At 49.5% G+C, this 19,436-nt stretch overlaps 1 protein-coding gene across 3 annotated transcripts; it reads left to right on the forward strand.

The window, feature by feature from the left end:
• Window positions 1-826: 826 nt before the first annotated feature.
• PKIG (cAMP-dependent protein kinase inhibitor gamma) lies at window positions 827-18,750 on the forward strand. Of its 3 annotated transcripts, XM_069872087.1 has the most exons (4): window positions 838-1,066; window positions 6,415-6,482; window positions 16,490-16,665; window positions 17,839-18,750. In XM_069872087.1, the coding sequence occupies exons 3-4, from the start codon at window positions 16,515-16,517 to the stop codon at window positions 17,916-17,918; spliced, it is 231 nt and encodes a 76-aa protein (XP_069728188.1). In that variant the 5' UTR covers window positions 838-1,066; window positions 6,415-6,482; window positions 16,490-16,514; the 3' UTR covers window positions 17,919-18,750. The 3 variants fall into 3 exon arrangements, with proteins under 3 accessions (XP_069728189.1, XP_069728188.1, XP_069728190.1); XM_069872088.1 differs by lacking the exon at window positions 6,415-6,482 and having other exon boundaries at window positions 827-1,066; XM_069872089.1 differs by lacking the exons at window positions 838-1,066; window positions 6,415-6,482 and adding an exon at window positions 12,339-12,466.
• Window positions 18,751-19,436: the final 686 nt, after the last annotated feature.

Genomic DNA, 19,436 nt, shown 5'->3' on the forward strand with positions numbered 1-19,436 from the left:
AGAGGGTCAGGCTGAACATTAGGAAAAAATTTTTCATGGAAAGGGTCATTGGGCACTGACAGAAGCTGCCGAGGGAGATGGTTGAGTCACCTTCCCTGGAGGTGTTTAAGGGACAGGTGGACAAGGTGCTGAGGGGCATGGTTTAGTGACTGATAGGAATGGTTGGACTCGATGATCCAGAGGGTCTTTTCCACCCTAGTGATTCTATGATTCTCCTGGAGTGGCCCCATGCCCAGCAAGAGCTCCCAGACTGTGCTTCCCAGCAGGGTGGATACAAATGTATGTGGTTGATGTGTGGTATCACCTTGCCCTAAGCATCTCTCCCCCCTTATATCTGGCTGCTGTCACCAGCTCCACATTTCACTCCCAAATAAGGCTGGCACCCACATGAGCTGAAACACGCTTGGATTTTACCCCGTGGGAGCCTGTGGAGCAAATGGCACTCCAAAAAGACACAAAGCTATTTTTTTCTTTTCCTGGGAGGCACTTCACCTGGTAAAACAGCTCAGGGCTGCATGGGGTGTGATGGCCAGGCCCTGATGGAGCGGATGAGCGGTGGGATGCCACTGGGATGCGTATCCGAGGGATGAGCTGGAGAAACCTGGGGGAACCGTGGGCGGGAGGAAGCGTCCTGCAGCAAAAGCTGCAGCACCGAGCATCGAAGGAAGGATGTTTGGGCACATGCAGCTGCTAGGAGATGGGGTTACAAGGCGAAGCTAAACAAAGATCACTGTGAAAAGGAAACGGATCCCTCCTGCTCAACGTAAGGTAGAAGCCGAGCGGTGGCTGCTTGACATCATCGGGATGAGCGTTGGATTACAGCAGGCAGGCACTGACTCTGGAGGAGAAATGAACACGCCCCTCAGCCCCAGAAGTGCAACTTCATTTAGCAGCTCCCAGTAGAAGGAAACTGCGAGTCTGAAACTGGCTGCGACTTCCCCGGCTGGCTTGGCTGCTGGCCACACCGGGCAGAGACGCCAAGAGGGAGTAATCCAGCTTCAATTTCTTCCTCAGCAGCGGGACCGCGCGACTTGGGATTTGAGAAGCAGCAGGAGCCAGGGTGGCCGTAAGTTGTGCTGTGCTCGCTGATGCGGGCGCATGGGGCTGGCGATGGGCTTGGATGGCTGGTGGCCAGGAGCTCTCCTACTGCCACCAGCATGGGAGCCAGAGCCACGCTGCAAAGAGGGGATTTGTTGAGAGATGCGGTTAACTTTTGCCTAACCGACCGGGAGCAGCAAGATTTCTGCTGCCCTAAACCACGAGCTGAAAAAACTCAGCTGCATCCCAGTTTTTCTGGTGGCAGGGAGGTGGCTGCTGTTTCACTTGGGCAATAATGCAGTTCAGTAGTTGCTGTGAAGGGGCAGCAAGGGGAGCAGACCGAGTGGTTAGAAGTCACAAGGGACTGTGGATCAGTGACTCCCGTGGGGATTTCTAGCCTCATCGCTGACATGCGTCCATTTATTCTGAATGAATAATTCTAGAGAGAATCCCTTACAGCATCGGGGTGGCTCTGTGCTTACGTGGAACCAGATGCCAGCGCTCAGTGTGTCATCTATGGGGGGGTCATAGTGTGAATTTGTCCTTAGGGTTGTCAGGAGCTGCAGGGATGCGCGGGGCTCCCCTCTTCAAACCATGGGTGAGGGCTTTGCAGAGCATGCTGGCAGCAGTGGGCTCAGAGACTCCCTGACATCCAGCTTTCCGAGCAATGTTTTAAGAAGCAAAGACTTGAGGTAAAAAAAAACAAAAAAGAACTGCTGCATAGTGGTATTCTCGGGCAGCTTTGCAAATTCCTCCACCTCAGAGCTGTGTGTCTTTCTCTCCTCTCTCTGGATTCCCCTAAGCAGCTGGTAGCACGCTGTGGGGGTGAGCTCTCAAGCGCATGTAATCTTGTCCCCAAAGGGGGGGGTTAGAAAATGTTTTCCTTTGCTTGGAAGGGGAATATTGGTCCCTGGACCAAGAACCCAGTATGCTGTGATTCCAGAAACAATGCCCTGGGTAGCTGGGCTGGTGGCTTAACCTAGGAGGAGGACAGTCAAATGAGCAAGTGGCAGCCACAGCAGGGATGCTGTCACAGTGCAAGCGTGAGAGAGAACTTGTGGAGTGAGGATGGCTTGGCCAGGGGTCAGAGACCATCAGATGGTGCAGCCCCCTCAGGCTCTGGGCTGTTTGCTCGCTGTGAGGTCAGCATTCCTGGCTTGGGTAGCTGTAGAGCACACCTTGGCTTCTGAGACTCTTCGCTAGAAAGGGCAACCACACTGATGCATGGCCACCCACCTGAGGAACTGTCACATTTCTGGTCTTGTGAGGGATGGTATTTGGGAAAGAAGGATGCATGAAGACATCCTTAATGCCCGATTCGTTCATAGTGCAGATGTAGGTTAAGTTGCCATTTACAAACACGGGTGCACCAGTAGAGCTCAAGCACAGAGCAGGGTGTAAAGTTCTTTAGACCAAGCTCCACATGGACATACAAATCCATCATGACATCGTTTTCAGGGACACTTTCCAGAAAGCGCAAACACGGCTGCCTCAAAGAACTAGAGACCTTTACATATCATACATAGGCTCCCAGTGCTGGTAGCTTGGTCATTAAGAGATGAAAACCCATTAACGTTCATAGCCATGCATCCTCCAGCCACCTGGTATTTCAGCATTCAGGTCAATTCAGTTGAGGTGTACAGGCACATTTTGAGCTAGAATGCAGGGTTTGGGGGTTTCACCCTTATCTTATTCCAAAGAAAGGAACATCTACTCTTGAGCCCACTCAGAGGAATACCCACAGGCACACAACCATGCCCCCCATAATACCTATGGAAAACATTTGCCAAGTTGCTGATGTAGCCTGATCTCCCACATTTCAGAGCCAGTTTCTGCAGCTTGCTGCTGTGCATTAATCCCTCCAGCCTGTCTGGGCAACCAAACACCAGCATTATTCCTATTTTACATACGCTACACGCAAAGCAGATGATTTTCCTGGGCTCATGCAGGTCTGTGGCAGAATCAGGGATGAATCTACAAGCCCATAAGGAACAGGAGAAGCTTCAAGCGAGCTTTTTGTTTGCCTTTCTGCACCACCCTGTTCTGGTCTCACTTTCATATTCCAATTGTTTCTCCACACTTTTAAGGGTTTCCTTAGCATCATAACTGTATATATAGATTGACCCAGAAAAGATTTTCATCACAGAACCTATTTTAGAGAGGATGAGGGAAGAAAGCCTATGCTTCTAGTTGTCTCTAGCCCATGACTAGAAAAAAGAAAAGTCACAGGGGGAGTTGCTTCCAAGGCTTGCCAGCACCAGCCAGTGAGAAGGGAAGGTTCAGCTGTTGCATGGACTTTGTCCCCAGCTCCTCACAATGGCAGTTAGAGAAGCTGAGACGTCACTCCCAGACTCAGGTGGCACCTGTAGCATGAGCAGAAAGAGCAGCGGTTGGACTATGAACCATCCGTGCCCCCATTTCTAAACTCTCACTCTCCTGGAGCTTGTGGGGATGTTACACTTTACACCATCCCATTCTGGCTTGCACACTGAGCTCCCAAATACCTCCTTCCCAGTGCAGCCCTGGAGAGGCTTGGGTCTCTCTGCGTGGCTCCTCCATGCAGGGTTTCATGCAAGCACATTGCTGGTAGGGAGCTGCTGCCTTGGGAACTCCCCGGCAAGTGACTAAATGCCAATATTTGTTGATATTTGTGTTGATGTCATAAGCCAAACATATCCCTATCGGGGTGTCATCAGCTTTACTGGAATGACTGTTTCCACAAAGTGTAATTAATCTGTGGTGCTCATTGCCACGAGATATCACTGGGACGAAGAGCTCAGAAGGCGTTTTAATACATATCAGGTAGTTATTTTGGTAGCAAAACAATCCTGGGTGTGATTAAGAGGGTATTGCATTTTAAGGATTATAAAACCTCCTGGTTCATGGTAATTAGTAACTGCTGAAAAACATTCCACTGCAATTACAAGTTTTCTCGCCCCTCCGAGGCCAAGGGTGCCAGCTGCTGCTGGGGACAGAGGACCAAATGAGTGTCTGTCTGCTCTGGGAGGACTGAGCTCCTGCTCTGATCAGTGACGCATACAGCCTGTTGTTTACCCAGGAGCCAAGAGACACAAGAATGACCTTCTCTCTGCTACCATCACCTTGCTTGAAACCAGAAAGGATTTCCTCTCTGGATCAAAAGCGACACCAGAACAGCTGTTGTGTACAATGATGCTGAATTCTGCCAACAAGCATTTTGGGTTTTCTTGGAACATACATTAATTTTGAAGCAATGGTGACAGCATTGAGTTTAGTTTGTGTGCTTGTGCCTTTTGGGTAACAGCTGATAAATGTGGAGGGAATGTGAACCTTAAACACATGCATCGTGCTGATGCCCTTATAATTAATTCCTGGTGTGGTATGAATGTTTAGCTATCCAATGACTACTTCCACAGGGGTCCCAAAATAATCTGTAGTGTCTTGATGGGCTACAGGGCTGGATTGGGAAATGTAAACTGTTCTTCAAGTTATTCTAGCTCATCCTTAGTCACACTGCATGGACTAATCCCACCCACCACCTTTAAATCCCCAAACTCCCTGTGTGGGGTATTGCCTGGCGTTTGCACAGAACAGACTTCAAAACTCTGCCCATTGCCCCAGGAGCAATAGGTTGGATAATACAGAAGAGGGGTGAAACTTTGGGGATGGAGCAAGAGGACAGCTTCAGACTTTCAGACTCCAGATCCCCAGGCTAGCACTGTGGGAAGAAACATCTAGCCAGAGCCTTGGCTGCAGGGTTGGAAAGGCAATACCAGATGCTAAAGGGTTTCAGTCTTCAAAATGAGCTTTTTTTTTTTTTTTTTTGAGATAGAATGGGGTTACCCTCCACATCCCATCAGGAACAGGTCTGCTCAGTAATAACTTCTAGTTCAGAGCATCATTGCTCCAATTTGCTTTAAGCCTCTCTTGGCAGAGGGCCATGTATTTTGAGATATCTTGCAATACATCTGAAGTGCTGGAGGTTTAACTATTTGGGCTGTGTAACACAGGAGCCAGAGCGAGGCAGGAAGGCAAAGGAGGAAAATAAAGACTTGTGGGTTTCCAAAGCTGGCTTTCTTCCTTCCTGCTTTTGTTTGCCTGCTCGGTGCCCTAAAGGAGTGATGCATATTCCCAGAGTTGTGGGAATACTGTTTCTTTTCCGTTCCAGCATTTCCAGTAAGCACTTTGCTGTATGTGGGGTAAACGCTAACAAACGTGTATTGTTCTATCCCCATGTCTTTGTTTGGCTACTGTCACGATCATAATTAGTATTTTCCACTTCTGTAAGCCTGTCATCTGCAGATCTGAAAGTGCTTTACAAATATTTGAAGCATCTAGCAAGGGGAATGTGTATTAATAGCTCCATTTAACAGATGGGCAAAGTGACACACAGAAGCAGCAAGTGCCCTGTCCTTGAAGCAGGGCCAGAACCAGTAAGCACTTGGTTCCAACAACTAAGGAGTTTTAAAAGTGCGTCAAAAAAAAAACCCAACAAACCAAAGAGAAAAGCTGTAGAACTATCCCAGCTTGGAAAACAGTGGGGAATAATTCTAGTCAAAGTGGTACTCAACCCAGATGGGCCAGGTAGATGAATTACTGGATGAGCTACTACTTGTATGGTTAAGTGGTTCATCTCTTGCTTTCTGCCCTGCTAATATTTGTCCCTGGGACAGAGTGAAAAAAAACAGTCCATGATGTTCCAAAAAAGCCTGAAAGCTGAAACAGCTGCTAAAATAAGCAAGTGTCTTGTTGGCTGGGCTCTGCAGGTCAGGAGATTGCAATGCACCCACAGATGTTAAGGCCACAGAGGAAATGTCTTTGAGAGGGGCTTGGGGACAGTGGGAGAAGGCGCAGCTGTTCTCAAATAGCAAAGAAAGCCAAGGGACAGACCGAGCAAGATGACTAAAAGTACCAGATCAAACTTCCCCTTTTGGCTCAGAGAAGCTGATGCGGAAGTTTCACTTCTTTAAAGGGTAGTGGAGCAGCAAACCAATATTTATTTATATTCTCAAGGCACCTACTGGGTTCCCCCACGATGCAGGCCAGGAGAAACTAGGTTCTCCTGGTTCTTCCCAGCACACCCACAGGAGGTCAACAAAAGGAGAAGTAAAACCAAAGAGAACTTGCCTGTGAAGCCAGGCACGTGGCAGGACTTCTCTACCTCTTAGACACAACAGGCCAGATCTCCATCATCAGCACAAGCCCTCCAGCAAAGGAGCCAAACACCATCATCCTGCAGCCCTCTGCTTGCTGTCTCCATCCTCACCACAAGCCCTGCCAGACCACACATCCCCTTTGCCGCCCTTAGTTGCAGATGGTGGAAAAAACAGCTGAGCATGCTTCCCAACAACAGCACAGATACTGCTTTCTTAGGTTTATTTTCTTTTCCTTCCCCAGAAGCTGCTGCCCTGCTGCGTATGAAGCTTGTTTGAAGTCATGTCAAGAAGGAAAGTCAACTAAATCAGGTAGGGATTCACACTACGGACTGATACAATTTTTATTCGCAGAGAGGTATTACATAAACAGGAATGGGGGGGTTCCTTCCTGTCTTGTAGAGTCATTTGACCTCCCCCTGTATTCTGGATTATGAATCATAGAATCATAGAATAACCAGGTTGGAAGAGACCCACCGGATCATCGAGTCCAACCATTCCCATCAAACACTAAACCATGCCCCTTAGCACCTCGTCCACCTGTGCCTTAAACCCCTCCAGGGAAGGTGACTCAACCCCCTCCCTGGGCTGCCTGTTCCAGGGCCCAATGACCCTTTCTGTGAAAATTTTTTTTTTTTTTTTTTGAGATGCTAGGAAGCTGCTAAGAGGAAAAAAAACATCAACAATTCTGCCATAACTGCTTTCCTGCTGTATTTTCCATGTTTCACAACCACATACTCGCACCAAGCCACATTCAAGCACTGACTCTAAGGGCAGCCCCTAGTACAAGCCATGCCGCGTGGCATCTCCCCTGCCAGTGATGGAAACGTGTGCAAATCCTGCTTTTGGTCTGCCCAAGCACTTTGCATGGGAGCATTGTTTGCCCACACATAACTACATGAATGAGTTTTGATCTGCGTGTAGAGTCACCCCAGCAAGACCCAGGGAACCCCCAAAGCTTAACTTTTTGTGGCACTTGCATAAATGACCGATCTGCCAGCTCAGACAGTCCTTTCCGTGGTTTCACTCCCATGGCTCTTGTACTCAAAGCATCTCATAGAATCATTAAGGGCAGAAAGTACTTCTAAGATCATCAAGTCCAGCCATCAACACAGCAGCACTGTGCCTACTAAACCATGTTCAAGGTGCCACATCTACACAGTTTCTGAACACCTCCAGGGATGGAACCTCTACTGCTTCCCTGGACAGTCAGTTCCAGGGCTTCACCACTCTTTCAGTAAAGAATTTTTTCCTAATATCCAATCTAAATCTCCCCGGTGCAACTTGAGGCCATTTCCTCCCATCCTGTCACTTGTTGCTTGAGAGAAGAGACCAATTCCCACCTCATTACAACCTCCTTTCAAGTAGTTCTACAGAGCAATAAGGTCACCCCTCAGCCTCCTCTTCTCTAGGAGGAGAGACTCCAGTTCCCTGCGCTGCTCCTCATAAGACTCTCCTCAGTCCTCATATATCTTGTAAAGCTGATTTCTCTTGCTCCTGCACTGAGCTTTCCCCTTACACGGGGCTGCCATGGTTGTATTGTTTGCAGATCTGTCAATACAGAACCTCAGGACTCTGGAGCACGTGGATATTCCTCCTGCAGGTCTCTTGGAGTCTTATATTCAGCATCTTTCCCATGTATGCTAGAGATACCCCGTGTCCATCTACAGCTGGCTTGCATTTCAGTGGACCATAAGACAGTTGGCAATTAATTTCATTAGAAGATTTCCCTTTTCCGTGACTACAACTTGGAACAATCACTAAGCATCCCCAGTGTAATGTTATGGGTGTGTCTCAAGCACCACTTCAACTTGTCTCTGGATGTCAAATCCCTGGTGACTTATGCAGACAGATTTACCCTGCCTGCAGAAAGGTTCAGAAGTTATCACCTGGCAAAAACTGTACAAAAAAAAATCTCCGTCCATCAAAGAAATACTCAGAGGAGGGGGTGTGCAGGCCAGCAGAGCATTTTCTGCCAAGGTAGGGGTCCCAGCAAGGTAGCACAGCCAAAGGGAGTAGGGATTTCAGTGGGGAACAGAAGCTGTGGAGCTGCCTGAAAGGGCTTAGCTCAGCCATCTCTCACTGCCAACCTGTTTTTAACTCATACATTTTCCTTTTCTATTGCATGTAAAGCACCAATAGCACCATCCCAGCCACCCAGTCCTTCTCACAGGTTCTAAAGACAGATCTCATCCCTACCCCATCTCCCCAGGCAAGCCCTGACCAGGGCTGGGAGTCCTGCTGGCATTTTTCTTCTGCTTAGCAAGCAGAGCTAAGCCTGGCTTTGCTAACCAGCCTCACTCCATAGTGACACTCTTAAGAGTTACCCTGGTTATTTTTAGGCACCACTGGGAGCTGCCAGGGCCCTCACACCTCAGGAGGTTTCACAGCTTCTTGCTCAACCTCTTACACCACACTGAATCAGAAAGGCATTTTGGATACTGGATGCAAGTTCCTATGGGATTGTGCAAGCCAGAATGAGGAAAAGCCAAGGCAGGTGGCTCTCAGCTTCACGCACCCTGTGCTAAGCAGAGTCTTCCTCAACTAACAGCAGACAAAATCACATAGTCACAGCCTGCACAACACCCCTTCCAAGCAAAACTCTCCTTCCTAGTCACACAAACACTACTTTCCACAGCAGCAGAGTTCAGCTCCTCAGATCAGAACAAAAAGCTGGACAAAGTTGTTCTTTTTCTTACCAGGCATAAAAATAAAGAGCCATCCTTGCTTATCTCTGTCCCTGTAGAAGGATCTTCCATCACGGAAACCCAGAGCTATCCCACCAAGACCTGCTGTGCCTTTACCTTGCTTTTATATGTGACTAGAAAACAGCCCCAGCTGCACCTCCTCTGCATTTATTTGACTTCTCCTTGCCCAGGGAAGCCTACAAGGTGTTGAGAAGGTTTTGCTGGGGGTGAACATCCCTGGGCAAAGAATTGAAGTGGGGTTTAAGTAGGTGATGCTCACTCAGTGTGCTGGTGTGATCAAAAAGCGGTGGGACCGCTGGGGAGTTTCCAGCCTTTGAGGTGAAATCCAGCAGGAACTTTTTTGGCTGAATGGTTTGGGGGAAAACAGGGAACCCAAGTCTGAAGGCGATCCTCATTGCAAAGGAATCCACCCCACAGCCCATGAGTCCATACATCACAAGCAGGGACAGTATGTGGTCTTCCTGGAATACGCTTGGAACAGCAGCTGTGGGGCTTTTGCAGCTGAAGGTTTGAAGTGACTGGTTTGTGGTTCACCTGCTTTGCAGGCTCAGGCATTAGCAGATCTTCCATGCAGTCGCTGGTTTTGTTCACGTAAAAATATGTTGACACATAAAGGCAGCTAGATAAGAAGTTAGGAGAAAATAAAAATAATGGGGAAAGGACTTGTACCCTTGTACTCCTTACAGCTTTGAGAGGGTCTCTGCAGGGAGGGCTCACTCACAAAGTGATGGGTGCTTGAGGCCACGCTGGATGAACACGAGGGCTCTGGCTCTGCAGCAAATTGCTCTTTGCTGCACAGAAGTCAGAGAGCTGTGTCCACCCAGTGCAAGCCTGGCTTGAGGGGGTAAAAAACAGCAGGGAGCAAGGTGCCAGCCTTGGGCTAGCCAGGGCTGAACATGCCTCATCCCACTGTGCCACCCCATCCCTCGGAAGGATGTGCGTCTTCTGGATGTGGGGGTGGGGGAGATGGAGTGCCCTGGTTTATTAGCACCTCGAAGCTGTGAGATGTGAAAAACAAGCTTGACCTGGGAACAAAACAAAAATACAGCTGCTGTCACGGCAACTGTCTCCAGATGCATGAAGAGACCAATTATTTCCATTAATCAACTTAGTGAGAAGCTGCAGAAGAGGCTTAAGCTGCAGCCGAGGCTTGGTGCTGAGGGGAGGGAGGAGCAGAGAGCTCCATCAAACCCAGGTTGCCAAGGTTCCCGTGGTGGAGGATTTTTGGAGTGGACACTCAGCACCCATGCCCTGTAGGGACTGGTAGAAGGGTGCCACCCGCTCCTGGTGGATGGATGGACTGGTGACTCCCTCCTGCCATCACCCCCACATGATGACGCTAAGAAGATGCTGACAGGGCTGAGCATCCCCTCCCGCCTCCCCGGCTCTTCCCCAAGCCTTCCTCTCACCCCTGGGGACCACAGAAATGCAAATAAGGACTCATCCTACCCCAATGCCAAGGTTGGCTGGGATTTTGAAATCTGACTGGAGCATCTCTTACATCAGCTGGGAACCAGGCGGTGGTTGGGTATGGGGCAGCAGGAGGTGCCTTGGGACAGCAGAGAGAATGTAGTGAGGCCTCACGAGAGGAGTGGAGGGATTTGGGGGAGCTTTGTAGAGGGAGAAACTCAGTGCAAGGTTTGCAAAGTCCTAGAGGAGTCAATCAGCCTAATTTTAAACCTGGGGCTAAGCAATTACTTATCAGCTCTATGGGCATTAAGTAATCTGTTCTGTAAAACAAGGGCAAAGCAAAATAAGGCATCTGTTTATATGAAGTATAATCTTCCATTAAGTCCTAGAGAACCCTAGAAGCTTTGTTCCCACAAAACCACTGGGGAAGCTGTCATGTCTGCACTGGCTGAATTAATTGTATTTAGCGTAAGAGCCAGTAGGTGCAGAATTGTTACGAGGAATCCCTTCCAAAAGAAGAAGGAGCCTTCCAAAAATACCAATGTGCCATGCACAACCTTAAACATCTCTTCACAGCCAAGATATAGTGAGCCTTTTCCGTACTATTTTTACCTGGAAAGAAGCAACTCAGTACGTGAGATGGATGCACATGCCTTGCTAGGAGATCAGACTACTTCCCAGGTCCTGCTTGGTTTCTCATCCAGTCAGGAAACTCAGGGCTCTGCAGTTTGGAGCACATCAATTCTGGACAGTGAGACTCACCACCACCACATCTTGGAGAACATAGACCCAGTGGGGAAGCACTGTGTGCGTGGCTCAGACCCCGTCACCAGCCTTACCAATGCTTGTTGCATATGTAGCTGCTACAGGAGCAGGCACCCAACAAGACATCTGCAGCTTCAGCTTGGCTTCTCGACACGGATCTAAGCTCTAGTGCATGGGCTCATGAGCCACAGCAAGGCCTTGAAGGCACAAGCACAGCTCTAAAAATACTCTAACTTTAATAACACCGTTACAAATATCTCCTTCTTTGATGTGCTACTCTTCATACGTGTTCCCAGACAAGGGACAGTGGAAAATTTGCTGAAATTCCAGCTGGAAGTTTTCAGACAGTTGGTGGAAACCCCCTGACCTCAAGTGCTGGCTTCAGCCTTATGAGATTTTTTTCTCCTCATTGGATGCGACTCTCCCAGCAGCAAACCTCAGAGCAGACCCACAGGGAGCACAGAAATCCTGGTGCTTCCGTCTCTGTGCTTTACCAGGCCCCCCTCTGCAGTAAACCATCTTACACTGTAAATATTTTAAAAGCCCAGCAGGGTTGTTGAGTATGTTTTGCTGTTGTTATGGATCCGGCCCCAGCAGGAGAGGTCTAATAATAGTCCCTGTACCCTGGAATGAAAGGGCAAGGGGCACTGCTTAACACAGAGGGCTCGAAGGCAACTGTACAACTTCATCCCGTGGTCCCTGTAGGTTAACAATGCAGGGGAGAGAGGTGGGATGCGGTTCGTGAGCAGAAGAAGGGGGCACATCCCTGTTCCCTGACAGAACTTTGACATTTCACCCTAGAAACACAGCAAGGTTGAGCTTGGCTTCATGGCTCTATGACTCCAGAAGTTTGGGGGCCAAATGAGAGCAATTGATCCTCTGTTGTGACACCAAAGAAGTGCGAGAGCATGACCCCGGGCGGGCTGAGGGACAATGCGACTATCACCAACCAGAACCTGCAGCTGTTGGTTCCAACTGACACTCGCAACAGACTGGCAGGGGGCCACGGCCAGGCAGCAGCACCCCGGGACGTGAGTCTGTTGGGGCTCCTGCCACTGGGGAGCTCAGCGTGCCAGCCCCTGCCCTCGGCATCTGCAGGGCTCTGCTCCTTGGGTGCCCTAATGACAAGCTGAGCAACTGCTCCTGCTTGTGCCTGAGGAGCAGGGAGGTGTCTAAAGCAAAGCAGGGTGGGCTCAGGCAATGATTCAGGCTCCGTTAAGCAGGGAAATCCATTTAATCTTTGAACCTCCTTCCTTACAGCAGCCCAGGTGTCCTGTGCTGGCTACCCTAAGTGGCAAGGATGCCTAAGCAGGGGAGTGAGCCTCCTTATGACCAAAAGTGCCACAGATGCCATGCAGAGTTGAAGAAGACTTTCTCTGACCTAGAGGTCCTTTCCACTTGCTGCAGAGGGAAGTTGGGTGGAGAGGAAAATACTGAGGAAAGCAAGAGGTAAGAGAGGCAGAGCAGAAAGGAGGAGGAAGGCAGGCAGCAGAGGGGAACAGGCTGGATTCAGCACAACCTGCTGATAGTAAGCATCAGCGCAGAGTCCAAAAATAACCCTCCCTGGGCATAAAAAGCTTACGGTTTAACCTAGACAAGGGGTAGATGCAATATCGTGTGAAGGGTTTCCTTGAAACTGAAGTCTGGGGCTGGGTGTGTCTGTAACATCCATCCGATCCCTTGGACACTGTCTCAGGTCGCAGAGCTTGTGCTTGCTCTGCAGGTGTTGAATTTAACCTGCCGTGGCATTTCCAGGTCATTTGTCTGCCACTCTTATATTAATTGCAGTAACTGCTTGCTCATAGTCCCTAGGATCTGCACTGTGGAGAAGGAGGCGAGGAGGGAGATGGGAATTAAATGCTGGCTTGTCAGTGGGACCGAGAGGGGCTTTGAGCTGATCCAAAAGAAATACCTTTTTTAACATTTAACTCTTCAATTTCTTAGCATCCACTTTCTAAATGGACACGGGTTTGCCTAGGGCTGGTTTAGCTGCAGCCCCTCAGAGCAGGGCCAGCTGCTCCGTCAGCTGCTGGGTGATTTCCCTGGAAAATACCAGTGAGCCCAGCTGCGGTGCGACAGCAAAACCGCTCCGGAAGCCGAGTCCACACCAGCAAAGCCAAGACTATTACAGATCCAGATTTTTTTAGTCCTCGCAAGAGACTGTGGAAAAATAAGTTCAGGCCAAACAGCGGGTTTGGCAGAGCCAGGGTATTTCATCAGGGCAGAGAAGAGGTGGCTCTGGAGACACATCTGCTGCCTGTGACAGCTTGTGAGGGGCTTCCTCGCTTGTGGCCAGTTGGACTGGGCCAGTTGCACCGTGTCCCATGGTGGAGGGGACGCAGCGTCCCTCCAAGCAGCACAGAAAGCCTCTGAGGAGCATGCAATGGACAGCAGGTCCCAGCCGCCTGCCAGTGGCCTTTGTCACCACGTCCCCTACCCGTGCCTGCTGCTGGCACACTGTGCTGAGGGTGCAAGGACCGTTTCTGTTAGCAGCAGCAGCAAAGAAGGAAAGGAGGCAGGAAATGACCCTCTGGGGACAAGTTGAATCATCTCTTTGAAGTACCCTGGGAACCCTCACGCAAGGTATTTGTGTGCTATGGGCTTATTCCTGAATGCCAGGCAAGAGCTGGCGTATCGTTCCCTCCCGCTGGCCCACAGCAGCATGAAAAACCAAAAGTGGGGAGCCAGGATGGGGATGCACCCCCCTTTTATACCTTTGTGCCACTGCTAAATGACTGTCCACGGTGATGCAGTTTCAGGTTGAACTAAGTGGGTAAGGGGGAAGGTGGATCCTTTCTTGTCCCTGGCAGACGTTAAGAGATGTTTCCATCCACTGAATTGTTTGGCACCTACCTGAAAATGTGGAAATGTTCTTTGAAAAAAATAGGCTTTTTCTTTCAAAAATTGAAGTGACTGCTCCCATCACCTCCTTGGTCCAACAGCTTCCTGGAGGCAGAGGCTGGATTGTCTCTGCCAGAAAGAAGGAATCTGCCTGAAAGGCTTTTGAGAACCACCCACCTTGAAAATCCTGAAGGAACTGCACAGTTTGAAAGCTTTGCTCATAAATCCACCCTGCTCCAGCTTTTTGCATGGAGAGCGGAAGGCAGGAACCCTCCCAGGCACAGAAAATAAATAAATCACACGCGCCATCTCCCGGCTGCTGAGCTGGGACCTTTACGTGGCCTGAGCAGGACCTGATTCTGCACACTTAATTCCTTCCCTATTTTAAATTAAGATTCCATCCTTTTCCCATGTGATGGGGCTTTTAGTAACTTGACACAGCTCTGAGCACCTCTACCTTTGGCAGCTACATCAAGGAATATCAGGAAAACACTGTGTCCCAGATGCTGGCTGGCTCCTGCTCCCCAGTTTGCAGAGTCCATTCTACCCAGCAGGTGGTCCAGCCCCTGGTGCAAGGGCAGTAGCTGAGCATATCAGACCTGCACTGGCCTCACATCACAGCTTGGGCTGGTGGACTGCTCTTAGGGAAGCCTCCCAAGTCCATGTGATGTCCCTCTGGGAGCTATGGAAGGTCAACAGCAGCTTCTAAGCTGTGAGGAGGACTTGACCAGGAGTGACGGATGCTCATCCTGTCCCAGGGAAAAGGCGCTTTGCTCGCTGAGATCAGTCAGTTTGCTGCATCCAAAGCAGGCACCTCTTCCCCAGAAGGTCAAGCCTGGAAAAGAAGGAGGGAAGATGAGGAAAAACAACAGCTGGGATATCTTCATGGAGCCAAGGATGCAGCTTTTCCCAGAGCTCATTTAACAGGAGGCAGATGGATGCCAGGCCCTGGGAGGAGGCAGGTGTTTGCAAGGATTTGCTGCATTTGGAGGAGCAAGTTCTCCTGGGAGGTCTGGGTGGGCCAAGCCCCATGTGAGCTGGTGCCAGCGCTCCCTGGGCTGGTGTCAGCACCAAGAGAGGCATCCCTGGGGCTACTGAAACATCCTGGGTTTATGCAGGTTTGAGGTTAATGCACCCTGCTCAGTCTCAGGAATGTGGAACATTTAACCTCTTTTATCCTGGTTATTGCGTCTTTACCAGCATCTTCTTTCTGCTGTCATAGCATCAAGGATTACAGAGTGAGGAGTGCAATTCCTGCCCAGGCTGGTGCCCTGCCAGCAGATTTCCCTGGTAGGAAGATCCATATTAAGCAGGATTTGTACAGGAGCTAAGCAAATTTCTCAGTGGGACATTAACCTCAAGACACAAAAGCAAGTGAATGACAAGAAGCTGGATTTTCTTCTTTTCCATTAGACACCAGCATTTCTAACCAGGACCTCCTTGCAGCATTGACTACATCAGCAGGGCTAAAGGCATTTTTTTTTTTTTTACAGTGGGCAAAATTGGAGACAAGACAGGTATTAATCTCTGATTTCTATACAGAAAAACCAAGTGCCGACCTGAGTGAACAGGAGTGAACCAAGAGCTCCAGTTTGTGGGGAACAGGCAGTGTGTGCTCCCTTGCTTTGTGCCTGGGAGCCAAGACACCCAAGCTGCTGAGGGCCCTGCGCTCTGCGTGCCATACAAGAGCTGGCGAGTTAAACTGTCAGCCAGAATGAAAAACCAACAACTTAAGGACTCAGCAGGCTGAACTGAGAGCTGGCTCGCAGCGGTGCTTGCGGGTGATGAGTGGCTGCTCTGAGCCTTTCTTTGCGCTCTGCGCTTGGCACACACACAAGCCTGCAGTGAAGGGATCCAAACATCTCTCAGACAGGCTGATTTTCACACGTTAAAGTGCTTATCTCAAAACAGTCCAGCCCAACATTTATTCAGTGACATCCAACAACCAGTGGAGGCCAGTACTGATCCAAAGACCTGTAACTATAAAATACTCCCCTGCTCCCTGAGCTTTCCAGCGGGTACCCATCAGAGACTGCTCGTTTCCCATTATAAATTCAGGCTGGATCAGCACCCCACCCCCCCCCCAGTGCAGGGAGCCAAGTTTTGCCTCCGTTCAAAGTTCCCATGGTATTTTGAGGAGGAAGGAGGGCTTTTTCTGTAATGCTTTTTTCTGTAGGAAACAGCTGCTGCAAGTAACCCTGCAGCTTCTAAAGGAGAAGGTCAGAAACTCAAAAGGAGAGGCAAACACTTTCTTTGCCCTGCTTTACTATGGGAAGACAGAAAAAGGGCCAGTAAAGCAGCTGGGATGAATCTTTCCTGCCTACCTGCCCTCAGCCAACACAATGGGTCACCTAACACAGTGGGTCACCTGCACGGTGGGTCACCCCACGTGGTGGGTCACCCCGCACGCCACCCCACGTGACGGGGTTGATATCTGAGATTGCAGTGGCTGCTGCTACAGAAACCGGAGCAGAGTTCCAGGGATTATTTTTTTTCATGCTGTAATTTAACTCCACAGAGTAACCTAACCTGCAAGGGGCCGTGACTCGAGGCTTACCGAGCATCCTTGACCTCACAGCTGTGTTTTCTCCGCAGCATTTTGCAGGCATATAGAGATGCAATGGAGGTAGAGTCCAGCACGTACACTGACTTTATTTCCTGCGATCGAGCTGGTCGGAGAAACGCCGTCCATGACATCCAACGAGATGCAAGCACCATCAGCATGCGCAAGCTGACTGAGGACCTGGGTGACCTTGCTGTTGAAGGAGCAGGTGAGATGCTGCAGGCACCGGTCAGCCCAGCCCCTGGTGCTGGAAGGGCAAGGCAAAAAATTGCAGCGCAGCTAAGCGATGCTGTCTCTGGAAGCCAGGCATGATGGGGGAAAGCACACAGATGCTCAGGAGGAACATCCCATTCCTCGCTGCAGTCAGTCCCTTCCAAATCAGGGGGTACTTAGCTAGTGTAGGCCAGCTAAGTACCCAGGCCAGGGGGTTCTCGTGGTGAACAGGATGGTCTTTGGGTTCCTGGCACATGAGCCCTGCGTGCTCCAGCCAAGCCCTTTTGCTCAGCTGGTTTTGCTCAGCTCTGATGCTTAAACAAGACATGGACTGACCAACAGCTTTCCCAGGGCAAATTACACACAATTACACACCAGGTATACCTTATACCTTTATAAGAATCAAGTGTGGGGCAAGTTGTGGTTTGCTTTTTCTTGATTGGTTAAGGTTTGTTGTTTTTTTTCAAAAAAATCAGCCTTGAAATAGTTCAGGGTATTTTAAATAACAACAGAAATAATTATTAACACCACCAGCCATCTCCAAATCTTCCCCTATAGCCCAAACAGAGCAGCGGCATCACCCTGCTCAGTACATGCTGGCCAGCTGACTACAAGAAGCATGAATCCTCCGTTCAGAGCACAAGCAAAACAGCCTGATTAGTCACTAATAAGCAGCAGAACATTCAGCACCAGCGCGGAGGGAAAACTCAGTTTCTACCCTTGTCCTACTCTTCCAGCCTACAGTCTGTAACTGTAAAAACACTTTAAACCACTTGTACCTCTTTCAACACGTCCATACTAGCACCTGTCCACCCACCTGTCCATAATAAGCACAAATTTGAGGTCTTCTAGGAGAGATCAGCCCAGGCTGCCACCAGGCTGCCAGGCAGACATTCCTGGAGTGATTTCGAGTTGCTGTTACAGCTTAGATAAGGAGATCACATCCCTGCCCCGAGGCTCCCTCCCAGCATCTCCAGGTGTGTGGAGAAGCCTTTGTAGTCCAGGAATGTGAAGGGAGAACTCAATGCTTTGAAGCCAAGTATCTGGCCACAGGGTAGTGATAGGTCCCCAGGTGGCAATCGGAATAAGATCAGCTATAGCAATTACAGGTTGCTTGTGTCCTCAGCAAAGTGTAATTGTGCTTTCTCCCTAATCCTCCCTTCTGCAGAAAGCCAAAGAGATGCCACTTCTTCTGAGAATGACCCTGGAGCAAGACCAAAGGGGCAAGAAAACAGCCCCTCTCCATGACAGCGTACAAGGGGTGGGATGGGCAGGAGGAGGGCCTGGCTCTGAACATTAAACAAGAATTTGCTGTTGAATCTGTGGACAAAACCCAGCCTGGAACAGCAAGTTTGTCAAATGCCTCTGCTGCATCCATATTTGTTTAGAGAGCCACAAGATGCTGTGCAAGGACTGGCACCTCCAAAACACTTCTCTTCCCATCCCTAACAATTTAGAAGAGCACTGCCATGGTTGTCGTGATGTGAGCCACTCTCAAGATGCCTTAGCTGCAGTTTTCCCCTAGGGGAAAACCAATTTCAGTAATAATAGATACATCAGACTTTCCTGTCCAAGGTACCTTCCTTTTTTTTTTTTTGCAAATTTAGACTATTATTTATTCTGTTTCCATAGTTTAGCTATTTAGATTATTGTTTTTTTCTAACCCTCACCTGCATCTTAGACCTGACTTGGCTCTGGACTGTCCAGTGGGCAGTGGGGAAGGGACCTGGCCAGTCCCGCTGCCTTCATGTCAAGCATCACTCACCTGTGCTGCTGCCGCTTAGCATCAGGAAAGGACCAAAGCACAGCCCTGTGTGGACAAGCTCCACCTACAGACCCAGCAGCACCAGCCGTGGGCACCTTATCCTTCAGGTTCTAGCATTTTAAGATATTGTTAAGGGGAGGGGAGAAACATTTTGCTGGTTTGACTGTTGAAATTCAGGCTTAACTTTGCAAGCTGTTAGCTTTGATGATCTCTGGTAGGATCTCACATCATTCTCTCTTTTAGGAGATATGTTTTGTGTTAAAGATGGTTTGATAAAACTATATAAGCTGTTGGAATAAATAACACAGCCTTTAAGTACTGAAGGTGGGTTTTTTTTTCTTCCTGGATGTTTCTTCTTCCTCTGTTTTGCTTTGTAGCAGGTTGAGCTGCACCATCTCCTCCTGATAGGGAGACATCAAGCTGGATGACATGCAAGTCCCTTCCCTTTGGGTCTGTGAAACCCTGCTGTGTTTGCAGCATCCATGTGGAAGTCGATGTTAAGTTGAGCATCAAAAATGCTGAAATTCTGCCTCAGCTTCCCTAGGTTTGCTGCCAGACAGCACTTTTTCCATGGGTGTTTCACCCACTCGTGAGAGCGCTGCTCCCCTCCACGTTACTAACCAAGAAGTCAAGCACAAGGCTGGCTTAGGGCTTGGTGGAGTGCCCCAGACACCAGCAGAAGAGATTCCGGTGGGAAGAGGCACATCCCTCTGCAGCACAGAGCTATAAGGACACCGCTGGCATTTCATCTAGCCAAGGCAGATCCCACTGCAGCTGCAGCAGGCTGCTACAGCCCAGCTGGCATCAATGGGTGGGCAAAAGGCAAGGCAGAGCCAGCCTGAGAAATACTCTCCACTGGTGACACAGGGACAAGCATCACCCTGACAGCCCAGGGAAGAACCAAATGTTAAAATTTTGAGATTTATCAGAGAAAACAAGGCTGTAAATTAGAGAAGTGGGCACCAGACAGAGGGAGAATTGTCTGGGGCCCTCCAAGAAGC

Source organism: Phaenicophaeus curvirostris, chromosome 18, assembly GCF_032191515.1.
Source record: "Phaenicophaeus curvirostris isolate KB17595 chromosome 18, BPBGC_Pcur_1.0, whole genome shotgun sequence".
In the NCBI taxonomy this organism is placed as follows: domain Eukaryota; kingdom Metazoa; phylum Chordata; class Aves; order Cuculiformes; family Cuculidae; genus Phaenicophaeus; species Phaenicophaeus curvirostris.

Coding starts and splice junctions, on each gene's coding strand:
- PKIG (XM_069872089.1), top strand. CDS start 12,354: ATGCCTAAGCAGGGGAGTGAGCCTCCTTATGACCAAAAGTGCCACAGA. Junction 12,467..16,489: donor TCCACTTGCTGCAGAGGGAA/GTTGGGTGGAGA, acceptor TTTTCTCCGCAG/CATTTTGCAGGCATATAGAG. Junction 16,666..17,838: donor CCTTGCTGTTGAAGGAGCAG/GTGAGATGCTGC, acceptor TCCCTTCTGCAG/AAAGCCAAAGAGATGCCACT.